The sequence below is a fragment of the Eubalaena glacialis genome, chromosome 17 (assembly GCF_028564815.1).
Source record: "Eubalaena glacialis isolate mEubGla1 chromosome 17, mEubGla1.1.hap2.+ XY, whole genome shotgun sequence".
Lineage (NCBI taxonomy): Eukaryota > Metazoa > Chordata > Mammalia > Artiodactyla > Balaenidae > Eubalaena > Eubalaena glacialis.
In genome coordinates this window covers 51,094,557-51,108,853 of record NC_083732.1, presented here as the reverse complement: position 1 = coordinate 51,108,853, position 14,297 = coordinate 51,094,557, and the positions used below count along the sequence as shown (strand labels likewise).

The 14,297-nt window shown below is 37.1% G+C and overlaps 1 protein-coding gene across 2 annotated transcripts in view; it reads left to right on the top strand.

Moving 5' to 3' along the window:
* The window catches only part of STK3 (serine/threonine kinase 3), a 339,874-nt gene that overhangs the window by 60,582 nt on the left and 264,995 nt on the right, over positions 1-14,297 (top strand). For both annotated transcript variants that reach the window (XM_061171351.1, XM_061171352.1), the window contains exon 4: positions 6,321-6,435. In XM_061171351.1, the coding sequence (XP_061027334.1) occupies positions 6,321-6,435 (115 nt within the window). The remainder of the gene's footprint in view (positions 1-6,320; positions 6,436-14,297) is intronic.

Genomic DNA, 14,297 nt, shown 5'->3' with positions numbered 1-14,297 from the left:
GAAACCCAAAGAATATACAACACCAAGAGTGGATCCTAATGTAAAGTATGGATTGGGTGACAGTGTTGTGTCAGTGTAGATCCATCACTTGTAACAAACATCCCAGTCTGGTGGGGGGATGTGGATAATGGGCAGGCTGTGCACGTGTGGGCGCAGGGGGCATATGAGAAAGCTCTGTACCTTTCACTCAGTTTTGCTGTGAACCCAAACCTGCCATAAAAAATCAAAGTCTATTAAAAGATACCTTTAGCAATACACTATTTTCTTCAATTAAGATGAAATTCAAGTTAACATAAAAATGTTAATTAACTTTTAGACAGGAAAAATTAACATTTGAATCTCTATAAGAAGCTTAAACAATGATTCAGTCCAAATAACTTGTACCACAGTAGTGTCTATATAAGGTGCAAATACATAAGGAAGTTTGTAGTGCTTTTTCTATTTTTTTCCCTCTGGTTTCTCTGTTTTTTCCTCACTTCTCTTTTTATACTACTATTTTGGGTTGTGATACTAGAGGAAGACCGTTAGAATAAGGGTTTAGGGGGGATATGAAATGGAGACAGAGGAATGGCAAGGGTATGATACATTAGGCATGAGATGAGAGGAAGCCAAAAAAGAAAAAAAAGAAAAAAGAGAGGAAGTAGTTTTATTGGGTTGAAGGTGTTAAATAGGGGAAAGGGAATGAATGGGACAGGAGAATGAAAGGTAGGGGAATGGCACAGGGGAAGGGAGTAGACTGTGCCTCATGAGTTTTGCCCCAGTTATCGAGGCATCATGTTTCACCTTTGCTTCCTGGTGTATGCTGTAATTTGACTTGCATCTTCCATGTCCCTCCACCCACTGGAATTTTCAGAGTCATATTTAACTATTTAACTGTGCCAAGAATACATAGAATTGCTGGATTCTCGTATGTCCTGTAAGTCCATATGGTGGCTTAGTCAAGATTCCTAGGCCTTATGGCTGAACTAAAACTTTGTGTTGCTTAAAATTATAAGTAACACTGAGCTAGTGTTTTGAAGCAAGCTCTCCCTGCTTCCTCTCCAGCCTTTAATAATCAATGTGTGGTTAAAAAAATAGATGTTAGTGTATCTAAATAATTGTACGGTTAGCTAACTTGCCCGCTAGTATGAACACTATCACCTTTGGCCCCTGACCATCCTGCACTGGATAATCCTCCTTAAAGGCTATTTGATTGTATTATTTTCTTGCATAAACTCCTTCATGGGTTCCCCATTGTCTGGACTGCCTTTTCTTCTTTGTCGCTAAAGTCTACGAATTTTTCTCCCTAGCATCTGCCACTAGGCTATGTATGTTGTTCAGTGAATGTTTGTTGATTACTTTTATATGATACAGGAATGCATTATGAATGAACGACGTCTGTGTCAGTGGAAACAGACTGGCTTAGAAGTCCCAGGTTTTGAACTCTCTGCTTATTTGTTTCTGTGTTTGTAATTTTTCAAAGTGTTGGCTTTAAATTGTAATCTTTAATTTGCCAGTCTTAAATTTATATTCAGTGTGCAGTTGAAGGGAGACACAGTGGATAAAACACAGTAGAAAACTTGCCTACTGTCTTCTAACTTGTCAGTCTATATCATAATCAATTTGTGTTGAGTGTACCTTGAAAATATCTCTTGAATTTGTTTTCTACTCCAAGCCACGATCTGCTTTTTAAAATGTAGGTTTTATTATTATTCAGGTATAATGAGACCAGCATATCAGGAGATAGATTGTTATACTTCCAGATCTGAGAAGGGTGTGGGTGAGAGAGGGGGACCCATACAGGGAAGCACCAGGGTCAGTTAGGAGGCAGAGGGAGTGGGGGAAATGTGGGCAAGAGCCTTTATTGTGGTTTCTGTGGGAAGGAATGGGTGAAATTGAGTAAACAGGTTTAGGATTGGCTAGATTGAATAATTTCTTTGTGATCTGGGGCTGTCCCTGTTTGTGTGGTATACGGCCCTGGGGTGATTAGGGCTGGGAAATGGTGGCCCTGGAGGTAGTTGAGAGCATGAAACTCCCGACTGGCTTGTTTGCATGTGAAAGGTACGCTCACAGATGCTATCTCTAGGAATTAGCTAACCCTGAGAGAGGAACAGTGGAGACTTTGTCAGTAGGTCCCAGATGTCAAAGCAGCACAAATATAGAAAATAAAAAGATACACTTAATACAATCTCTTGCATGCACAGACCAACAGAACCTTCTAACTGGTCTACCCGTGTCCATATTTGCTTTCCTACAATCCAGCTTTGAAGCAGTAGCCAGAGGAATCTTAAAAGTATAAATTAGATCATGTCATTCCTCTGCTTAAAATTCTTCTCTTGAATATCTGTTGAAGCCCAATATCCTTACCTTGTTTTTGAGGCCCTTCGTTATCAGCTCCTGCCTCCATCTGCAACTACATTGCGTTCTACTAATTTTTCACTCACTTTATTCTAGGCATACTGATCCCTTGAAAATGATTTGCTCTTTCTCTCCTCAGGGCCTTTGTACAGACAGTTCTTGGTACCTGAATGCTCTTTATAACTGGTTAACGTCTAGCCGACCTTTGACTCTAGCCTAAATGTTATTCCTTTGGGGAGGCCTGAATTAGGTCCCTTCTGTTAATTTTTCTGTGACTGTTAATTTGTTTACTTATTCATTCCTGTTGTTTGTGCATACAAGGAGGGAGGTACTGAGGATAAAATGGAGAGCAAGGCAGATTGGCACCTATCCTCATGGAGCTTCTTTTCTTCTAGGGGAGGCAGAGAAAAGTCAATGACAAAACAATTATAAGATGTTATAAGTGCTTTAAAGTATTGATGCAGAAGATACCAGAGGATGACCAGTAGTAGGCCATTATTACGTATAAACTTTGGGGTTTAAGCATTTCTTTCTTTTCCAAATGTAATTTGTAATCCACAGCCACCAATGGAGGGGGGATATTTTGTTGTTAAAGCTCACCCATGTCTACTTTCAAAGTTTTTTCATATACGCCAGTGCTTCCCAAGTCAGGGACCACCATGGAATATGTGTGCTATTCCATTCTTCCATATGAACTAGGAACAGTTTTATTTGCAGAAATGATGAATGCAAAATAAAGTCTCAGCCAGTTTATCTCATAGCACTCCTCCTTCTTTTCTTACCACAGTTAGTAATTATATTTACTTGTGGATTTACTTCTCTAATACCTGTGTATCTCTTGCTGGTATGTGCTAGAGGAGAGTCAGAATTGTGTCTGTCTGGTTTGTCTGGTCTAATGCTTGGCTTGAGTAGAGAGTCAGTGAATGAATATTGAGTGATTGATAGAAACTGTATTTGGGTGTGTGTCCTTAACATGGCTGTTTAGGTCTATCTGCTTAAATATTTTTCTAGGTTAAAATTATTGAGGCCATTTTTTTTTTTATTTTAAAGATTGATTGATTGATTGCTATGTTGGGTCTTCGTTTCTGTGCTAGGGCTTTCTCTAGTTGCGGCAAGCGGGGGCCACTCTTCGTCGCGGTGCGCGGGCCTCTCACTATCGTGGCCTCTCTTGTTGCAGAGCACAGGCTCCAGACGCGCAGGCTCAGTAGTTGTGGCTCACGGGCCTAGTTGCTCCGCGGCATGTGGGATCTTCCCAGACCAGGGCTCGAACCCGCGTCCCCTGCATTAGCAGGCAGATTCTCAACCACTGCGCCACCAGGGAAGCCCGAGGCCATTTTTAATGATATAGAATTGTTGGTCTTTGATCCGTTTACTTGATTGTATATTAGAATGGGCCACAAAATATTTTTTGAAGAGAATTTTACCTTTCCCCAAAGGTGTTGCCTTGACTCACCCCCTAAAGAGAGCTAGAGCTGCCCTTTTATGTAGCTGCCCAGATTAGAATCTCTAATTTTCATAGGAGCTGTCAGTCCTACCCTTAGAATTGCTGATTACTTAGTGTAGATTGCAAGATAAAATACATGTTTTCTTTGTGCTTTTCAGTGAACATAACCTTCAACTCATTGCTAATTTAACACCTTTGAAAATTTTGAATAAAAAATTAATATTTAAAGAAGTTTTCTGAAGGATATGTCATCTATCTTCTGGAATGAATCTTAGCTGTGGGTGTATATCAAAGTCACCTATAAAGGTTTTAAAACATATGCTGATTTAGAAACTCCAAGGTGTGGGGTCTGGGCCACAGGTGATTCTGATGCACAGCCAGGTGTAAGAGCAGTACTTCCTATAAAGCTTTCTACACAGGCACTCATAATCCAAAGAAGTGTATGTAAAGAAGGCTTTTTTATGTTTCCCGTAAGTTGAAGTTTTGGCTCTATAGATTAGATTCATTTGTAAACAAACACTTTTAAATGGTTTAGTGAATATTTATGAACTCTTAATAATACTTTCCATTCCCAACACTTAGCAAAGTTGAGTGTTGTCTGCAAATTTAAGGTGTGAGATGGGGAGTAACGAGAGATGTGGGTAGAGAGGTAGACTTTGAAAGGTCATGTATGTGATATGAAGCAGTTCTGTCTTTTTTTCCTTTGGTAATGGAGAGCCATTGGAGCTTTTTTTCTTTTTTTTTAATCAGGAGAGCAATATGATTAGCCTACTTTACTTTTGTTTTAAAGGAAAGTTACTTGTCAGCTATATGGAGCATAGATTAGCATGGGGGAGAAAACTATGACAAGGAGACCGAAGCAAGTCTGTGCAAGAGGAGCAGTAGGGATAAAACAGGATTGAATTCTAGCCCTGTAGCTACCTGTTTTAGTTTAAGCCCTTAAGCTCTAACCAATCTGCTCTGCCCTTGGCTTCAAGACTTAGTTAAGATTGCAAAGGCTTTACTGAGAAGTCTTTCCCCAACCGTCTTCTCTTAATTTCTTCTTTTGGTAATCTCTTTATGTGGTCTTTTATAGTACTTTCCATTTTTCATTGTTCTTTTTTGCTTTTTTGATTCCTATGTCTTATTTATCTTACACTGATGCCACTTTTCATGATAGCTACTTCTAGATAGAAATATCTATTGAACAAGTTGTTCCCTAAACATGCCATTCTTGGTTTTTCCCTTGCCTTTGCTCATGGTCTTTCTCTTTTCCAAATCTTCTTATCTCTCTTCTACACCCATATCTTGAAGTTTTAACCTTTTTTCCATAATTCAAATTCCACCAATTCTGCGAAGTTCTCTAGGTTGACTCTGCCATGGTCACTTCTACCTATGAGCTCTTGTAGTATTTAAGCTGTGTACTACTTTATGCTTCCTTGTATTTTTCATCTTTTTATGTATTCTGTGAATGTGGATATTCTGTTTTGAGTTGAGCAAGATATTTTACACATCACTGTATATAGCATACCCTGAATAAATATCAATTGTAATGGTCATTTGCCCCATTCTAAGTTTTCCTAAAAACAACTCGGCTATCAACATAGTTTATTCTGCTCTGAAACACATGAAACCTCAGCTCAGAAATATTTTAAATTGTCAATAATTATAATTATCTGAATTTAAAGCAAAAAAATTATAATTATTTTTCTCCAGGATTTTAAAGGCCAAAATACAAGAGAATTAAAAAAAAAATTTTTTTGGCCTCATTGAAATATAAAGTATTGAAATGTAAAGTTGAGTGTTAATATTTGACTGAATGCAAAATCCTTTAGAAGATTTATATATATATGTATATTTTTTATGTTTATTTATTTATTTATTTTTGGCTGCGTTGGGTCTTCGTTGATGCACGCGGGCTTTTCTCTAGTTGTAGCGAGCGGGGGCTGCTCTTCGTTGCAGTGCGCGGGCTTCTCATTGCGGTGGCTTCTCTTGTTGCAGAGCACAGGCTCTAGGCGTGTGGGCTTCAGTAGTTGTGGTACGTGGGCTCAGTTGTTGTGGCTCGCAGGCTGTAGAGCGCAGGCTCAGTAGTTGTGGCGCATGGGCTTAGTTGCTCTGCGGCATGTGGGATCTTCCCAGACCAGGGCTCGAACCAATGTCCCCTGCTTTGGCAGGGGGATTCTTAACCACTGCGCCTCCAGGGAAGTCCCTAGAAGATTTATATTTAAAATACTTTAGTTAAAGGAAAATATTTTCATTTGTTCCTTATGTTAAAGAGTATGTCCTTTGCCAAAACAAAGCTTTATTTTCTTGGGAATCACTCAAAACATTTGGACCTCCTCTGGTTTGTAATCCTGTTAAAATTTCATCCATGAATTAAAGCCTAATTATACACAGTTGGTGAACCCTACATAGATACAATTCCATGTACAATAATAGTTTACTCATTAAGTTTACTTATTGGAACATTATGAAATGTTGAAAATATTTTGAATTGGGATTAAGAAATAATTTTATTTGGGAATTAACTGAGTTTAATTGTCTATATATTTTTCTTTAGCCCATATGTTGTAAAGTACTATGGCAGTTACTTTAAGAACACAGACCTCTGGATTGTTATGGAGTACTGTGGAGCTGGCTCTGTCTCGGACATAATTAGATTACGAAACAAGACAGTAAGTATTTTTAAATTGTTTTGCTAATCTCATTTGTAAAGATTCGTAGTTTAGAATCTGACTAGGTAGTGTTTTGTTACAAGAAAAATATTAGTGTGAGAAAAGAAAAGGTTTTGCAGTGTAAAGGGATCTATTATGAGGTGTGAGAATCAGTGAAAGTCACAAATTTGCCATTTGTCATATGGCAAATACAGGAGTCATATGATGGTTTAATTTATTTATTAGGATAATTTTTGGTTGGTCACCGAGCAACTACCATGGCACTCCTCTTCTTCATTTGGAATCAGTGTGCATGTTCTTTATTAACATGAGTTCAGTAAGTTATGGCTAGAATTTTATTTAAAGTTCATAATATTCATGGTATTTCTTTATCTTGTTTTTTGCATTGTAACCTATGATTGGTAAACAGTTGAAGTTTTATGTTTCTGAATCTTAAAAATAACTGGAAAACAATTTTTGTCTTATTTTCCCAAATATTGTCAGGGTGTTTGAAAGTAATAGAGCTAGATTATAAATTTTTTTTTTCCTGGCAAATTCAGCTTTGTGAAATTTGTTTTTTAATAATAACTTTTTATAGCTATGTTTTAACCCGCAGTAAAAGAGCTGTGTATAAAATTGTTTAGGCTAGCAATGCACCTAGTTTCCTTTCATAATTTATGAGGACAAAGTGACCTTTTTAAAATCTGTGAATGACTAAGGATAATAAATCAGAGAAATAATTTGTAATTCCATGAGACAGTATCCCAATTACTATATGTCTTTATTACATGTAGTCAGACATGTTTCAGTAAAATACATTCAGAAAAATACTTAACTACTTGAGTCAATTCGTGGTTAACCAGAATCATTTTAAAGTTTGATTGGGGAAGCACGTTGTAAGTTTATCCTACTAATTTTTTTTTTTCTGTTAGAGAAAATAAAGTAAATAGGATTTCTTTTAAAGGAAGTGTGATAGAAGTTAAAATAATCCCTGTTTTGACAAAATGGATTAAGTGATTTGTGACATTCCAATTATATATTTTAGAATTTGTATGGTGCTTAACTAACATTTATGTAAATCAGATGACTCCTGAGTGGCAGAACAATGCTTTAATTGAAGATAATTATACTCCAGTTAGAGAAGTGTTTTAAAACCGTTCCAGGGCTAAACTCAGTGTATTTGGTATTTAAAATTACCAAGTAGGAATATGAAGTAAAACTGAGTGAAATGGAAAATCTGTTTTCTTTATTTAAATGCTAATGTTACCATTTTGAGTACAGAGGAAGAATATGATCCAAGTACTTTATTTCTTGTTGCTAATAAATACAAACCGTGAAGGTATACTGCAGTTCTAAAAGCTAGATATGGATGGGATCATTATCCTCAGGAATCTCCTTCACCAGTTATCAAAGGAAAGATTTTATCCCATTTGCATTCTTTTTTAGAAGACAGAATCCACCTAACATGTTTGGGGATGATACATTTGGAATAGTCTAACTGTTATTCTCACAGACGGTTTCCCTTGGGCTTGGGGAGGCATGGAAGGGTCTGATTCCCAGATACAAGAAGAACCCAGAGCTGCACGAGATGGCTCAGGAGCTGTGGGTATATTATCTCTGGGTGTTGCCTTGATAACAGCTCCTGTTAAATCTCAAGAATATTCTATGCTACTTATGCTACTTTTCCTTCATTTATGTATTATTTAAAAAGAGTACCATTGTTATGAAGGTTGGCAGTATACGGGGATATGTATCATCCTCTTTTTTTTTTAAAAACACCTGGAGATTGTAAATATTTGATCATTTTATAGGAATGTTCAATGGAGTGATAATCTTGATTGTTTGAATTTCAGAGGCGTGGCTGTTACTGATTGGCTAGCTTTCAAAGATGTGACCAGTGAAACAGTTGTCCTTATCTATTAACACTCACTCCAGTAGTTAATTGTTTTCATGGTCACGAACAATCAATCTTTTTCTAAGAGTATGGGAACTTTTTTTTTTTGGCTTTATATGCTCTTTTGTTTTTTGTTACATGCTTTGTTGTTTCTTCTAATTCTGTATACATTTTAAACAGCACAAGGCATTCTTATTATTATGTTATATTGTCAGTGTTCATATTTATACTTTTTATTGCTCTTTACTCTTTTCTGCATTTCTCAGTTGCCTGAACAGTGTTCTTTAGTGTTTCCTTATATAAGGGTATGATGGTGTTAAGATCTCTCTTTTTTTTTTTTTTTTTTGTATGAAAATGTTATCTCACTTCATTTTTGAACGATTCATTTGCTGGATAAAGAATTCTAAGTTGGCAATTTCTTTTAGATTTTTGATTTGTTTTAAGAGGAATGACTCTTGGAAAACCACCTAAGTAACACACTTTTTGTAGAATTATTCTTGTCTTTGAAAGAAATCTCATGGATGAACTATTCTGGATTTTCAGTTCGATTGCTATCTGTTTTTTGATCAGGTGTTTCTTTGAAAATTAAAGGCACAGGGAAGAAAATCTGACTAAGATTTGTATTTTGGTGTTTTGGTATATGCTTTTGCCTCAACTGCTCCCCCACCTTTGCGTGTTTCCCCTACCCCCCAGTCTTTGCCTAGTGAATTTGTATCCATGAAGGACCAGATCAAATATCACCTCCTCTTTGAAACTTTCCCTGTTTTCCCAGGTAGTTTCTTATCTATTTGGTAATTGGTTGATTAATGAATTAGGTAAGTCTTTATTGCATATTCACTCTTACATAAAGAGCACAATAAATTCTAGCTGCCATTATTATTATAATTTTTACTGTTATTATTATTATGTTACATATTTTGACTGCTAGGTAGACTGAGCATCTTGTCATATGTGTACTGGCTCTTTTATTTCCTCTTTGTGCTTATCCTTTGCCTTTTGTTGTTGTCGGTGGTGGTGGTCTTTTTCTTACCAGTTTGCAGGTTTGCTTGACAGTTTGCTAATAGTTTTATGAGTACTTCACATTTCATTTTAAAAGTCAAGAAGCCAGTTATCTGATTGTCAGCATAGATATTAAAGAAGGAATTTCAAAATATCTCTTTCAGCGGTTTTATGCCCTGACCTATACTTTTTCTTTGGGAAACACCTAGGAAAAGATAAAGGCATAGAATTAAGTTTGGGGGTTAACTAGAACTCCCAGTGATTGGAACTGAGCCTGAGTAGCAAAGGGTTGGGATTGGATTGTTGGCAGTTGAGCTAATAATGAATGGTAATTGTGGTAATTAATGGTAGTAGTACTAGGGGTAGGATGAAGGTGAAACCCTCCTATATTCCGGTGTGTGATAAAAGTTTCTCTGAGTCTTCTGGTTGCATTTAGAGTAAAAATTACTGTTTGGTTAGTATTCATTGAATCTTTCAGTTTATAAGTATTGAAGGATCTATAAGTAAGTGTATGTGAGTTAAATTCCTGATTTCTGTGATCAAACCCACAAACACAGCTCATGTCCTGGTATCATGTATCTTCAGTCACTGACTTTTTTTTTTTTTTTTTTTTTAACAGTATTTAAAACCATCTTTTGAGCTTGGTGAAACCTATGTGTAGATAACCTTACTGTGGTATCCTATACTTGGACATCACATTTAATTATTAGGTAGCTTTTAGTCTTTAGGAGAAGAGTAATTGCAGTTGCTTTCCCCTACTATAAGCCACTCAAGGGCAGAAATTTTTATATATTCATCTTGGAAATATTACAAGTGCCTGGAATAGCTACTGGCATCTAGCAACCTTTGATAAATGTTTGTTGAACTGAAACAGGATCAATTCCTTGGCTGCTTATTCTGTGAATATAAACAATCTTACTCATCTATTCAGTGTTATAGTTTTGTAGATAAATTGTAATTTGCATGGCTACTACTATTTAGTATTAATGTTGTGGGTTATTGAACAGATATGATCATATACCAAAGAAAGGCCATAAAAAGTGTGCTTGAAGGTTTCCTTGTGAGGACATATTTTAAAAACCAATATATTTTATGTTAAATGCCATTTAACTTCTAAACACTTATGCATTTCAAGTATATACTGCAAAGTAAAAATAGACAACTCTGTGAAATTGAAGCTTTTTAAAGATAGATTATATTTTTGATTAGAGGCTTTCAAAATGGTCTTTACATAATTCTTAAGCTGTGCCTTGACATATGGAAGAAATAGAATCCATGTCTTAGACGTTTATTGTGTATTTGGAAATGTTCTAAGAAAACGCCTAAGGTTTGTCTCTCCCACTTTGGCCCATTTTTTGATTTGACCACTTATTTTAATTCAGCCTAGCACTGTGGATTTTAGTTTTGGCTCTTACACAAACTAGTTTTATAATCTGGTGACTTCAGCTTCCTCATCTGTTAAATAATAAGTAACATTTGTACAGTGCTTTACATTTTACTTGGCAGTTTTATTTACATTTTGGTTGAAGGGAAAGGTTCAAAACACATTTATTGATCTAGGCCTGGTGCTCTGCATTTGAGGTACAAATAACTCTAATAAATGTTGCTGTTGTTGCATTGTTTGCAGACTAGTTGAGGTAATACATTCATAAAAAGCTAAATTTGAGTCTATAAAGAGTTAGAGGTCTTTAGGGGCAGTAAAGGAGAAGCAGTTAGCCTAACATGGAAGTTCAGTGAAAGCTTCATAGGAGAAAGAACCCTTTAGCATGATCGTGGAAGAGGAGGAGTCATCTGTCATTAGAATCAGGCTCCACAAGAGCAGGGTTTTGTCTTCTTTGTTCACTGTTCTATCTCTGCTCCTCGGTCAGTGCCTGACATGCAGGATACTGGGTAAATATTTGTTGTGTGCATGAATGAATGAATGAATGAATGACTCAGAGAAGAGAGGGCAAAGGACATCTTGGGAGAGAAAACAATGATATGCTAAAATTATATTTCCATCTTTAAAAGTCCAGTGTCATACTCCTAGATCACCGGAAGGAAAATGTTCCCAGTATCTGGTTTAAATGGATTTACTTTTCTCACACTTAATTGCTCAAAATCATTGTCATATATTAGTTTGATGGATCTATGTTAGGATCATGATCTTAGCACCATAATTTTTTGTTTTTCCTGGAGTTTTTCCTTTTTTTTTTTCATGTTGAAAGAAGCAGCATATGCCATCTTTATCATTTCACTAATGTCTTCTAGCTTCTTACTCATTTTATCTATTTCCTGGAATTTATGTGATTCTTCTTTGAGAAGACATTCTTTGGAGCTTCCTGATTTCTTGTTCTAATGTGGACTCATTGCTTTTTAGGTCTGCTGTAAAGCTGCATCCTTGGAATTTCTTTTCACTGGACTCCTGGGTTAGTGACACCATTTTCTTGTATATTTCCTATTTCCTTGGTTTTTCACTCTTGTTTCATATTCTTCCTAAACTATCTTCTTCAAGGTGTAAGAGTTAAGAGGTCAACTATTTGAATCCTTGCATATCTGAAAATGCCTTTATTTTGTTTTCATACTTGGTTGATAGTAGCCTATGTAGAATTTTACATTGAAAGTAAGTTTCTCTCAGAGCTGTGGTAGCTTCCCTCCATTATCTTCTAGCAGCCAGTGTTGCTAATGTTATACATAGCTAATCCCTGTCAGAGTCTTAGTTATTTGTAGGTGCCCCCTGCCCCAGAACTTCTTAGACTTTTTTCTGTATTCTCATGTTTCTGATGTTGCATAAGGAACAAGACATTTCACAAGGATGTGCCTGAGTGTGAGTGCTTTTTATTAGCTATGCTCAGCACTCAGTAGTTCCTTTCAAATAAACACTTGTGTCTTTCTTCAGCTTTGGAAAAATTTCTTCGATAGTTTCCCCCTCTGTTGTATTCATTGGATGGCAAAATCTCCTGAATTTTATTCTTTTTTTCCCTCCTAGATTTTCTGTCTCCTTTTTGGGGGTGGGGTAGGGGGTGGGTTTTTTTCGACTTTATTTTCTGACTCTTCTAACTGAACTTTTTATTTCAGCAGTTATATTTTAATTTACAAGAACTCTTATGTTTTTGATTATTCCTTTTTCATGACATCTTGATGCTTGAGGCATGGATGCAAAATCTTTTCTAATCACTTTAAGAAAAATAAGTTTTGAAAAAATTATTTTCTGTTTTCGGAATCATCTTTATTTCCACTGGGGTTATTGTTTCAGTTGCTTGATCCTGGTGTTGCCCATGGCAGGCTGACTGCCAGAAAGGCTGACTAGCTCTCATCAGAAGCATTGGGACGATGCTTTTTGCCTGGCAGGTATAATGTTAGGATGAACTGGCTGGGAGCTGGCTTTAGGGGGAAGTGCCCAAAGAGGTGGTTTGTTCAGTTTGTTAGCCATTCCCCTCCCCTGCCTTTTTTGGGGCCTGGGGATAAATGCCAGAATGCATGTAATCTGTATGTATAGAGTAGGGATGAGGAGCCAAGTCTTGTTCTGTTTTCTTCTTTTCAGCTTCCATGGAAAAGCTAACCTACCTTTTCCATTCCCCTTCTCACTCCTGCCCTCCCTACACAATGATTCTAACTTGGAACCCCTTTGGTGTTTACTTGGTAATCACTCCTTGTGTTGCACACCCCTTCTTTGCCTGCTCTTGCCTGTGACTCTTCATAGAAATACTTCCAAATTTATTATACTCTCCTGTGCTGATTCTTTTTTTTTTTTTAATTAATTTATTTTTATTTTTATTTATTTTTGGCTGCATTGGGTCTTTGTTGCTGTGCGTGGCCTTTCTCTAGTTGCGGCGTGCGGGGGCTACTCCTTGTTGCGGTGCACGGGCTTCTCATTGCGGTGGCTTCTCTTGTTGCAGAGCACGGTCTCTAGGCATGCGGGCTTCAGTAGTTGTGGCACACGGGCTCAGTAGTTGTGGCTTGAGGGCTCTAGAGCACAGGCTCAGTAGTTGTGGCGCACGGGCTTAGTTGCTCCTCGGCATGTGGGATCTTTCCGGACCAGGGCTCAAACCCGTGTCCCCTGCATTGGCAGGCGGATTCTTTTTTTTTTTTTTAAACATCTTTATTGAAGTATAATTGCTTTACAATAGTGTGTTAGTTTCTGCTTTATAACAAAGTGAATCAGTTATACATATACATATGTTCCCATACCTCTTCCCTCTTGCATCTCCCTCCCTCCCACCCTCCCTATCCCACCCCTCTAGGTGGTCACAAAGCACCAAGCTGATCTCCCTGTGCTATGCGGCTGCTTCCCACTAGCTATCTATTTTACATTTGGTAGTGTATATATGTCCATGACACTCTCTCACCCTGTCACATCTCACCCCTCCCCCTCCCCATATCCTCAAGTCCATTCTCTAGTAGGTCTGTGTCTTTATTCCTGTCTTGCCACTAGGTTCTTCATGGCCTTTTTTTTCCCCCTTAGATTCCATATATATGTGTTAGCATACTGTATTTGTTTTTCTCTTTCTGACTTACTTCACTCTGTATGACAGACTCTATCTCCATCCACCTCATTACAAATACCTCCATTTCATTTCTTTTTATGGCTGAGTAATATTCCATTGTATATATGTGCCACATCTTCTTTATCCATTCATCCGATGATGGACACCTAGGTTGCTTCCATGTCCTGGCTATTGTAAATAGAGCTGCAATGAACATTTTGGTACATGACTCTTTTTGAATTATGGTTTTCTCAGGGTATATGCCCAGTAGTGGGATTGCTGGGTCGTATAGTAGTTCTATTTTTAGTTTTTGAAGGAACCTCCATACTGTTCTCCATCGTGGCTGTATCAATTTACATTCCCACCAACAGTGCAAGAGTGTTCCCTTTTCTCCACACCCTCTCCAGCATTTATTGTTTGTAGATTTTTTGATGATGGCCATTCTGACCGGTGTGAGATGATACCTCATTGTAGTTTTGATTTGCATTTCTCTAATGATTAATGATGTTGAGCATTCTTTCATG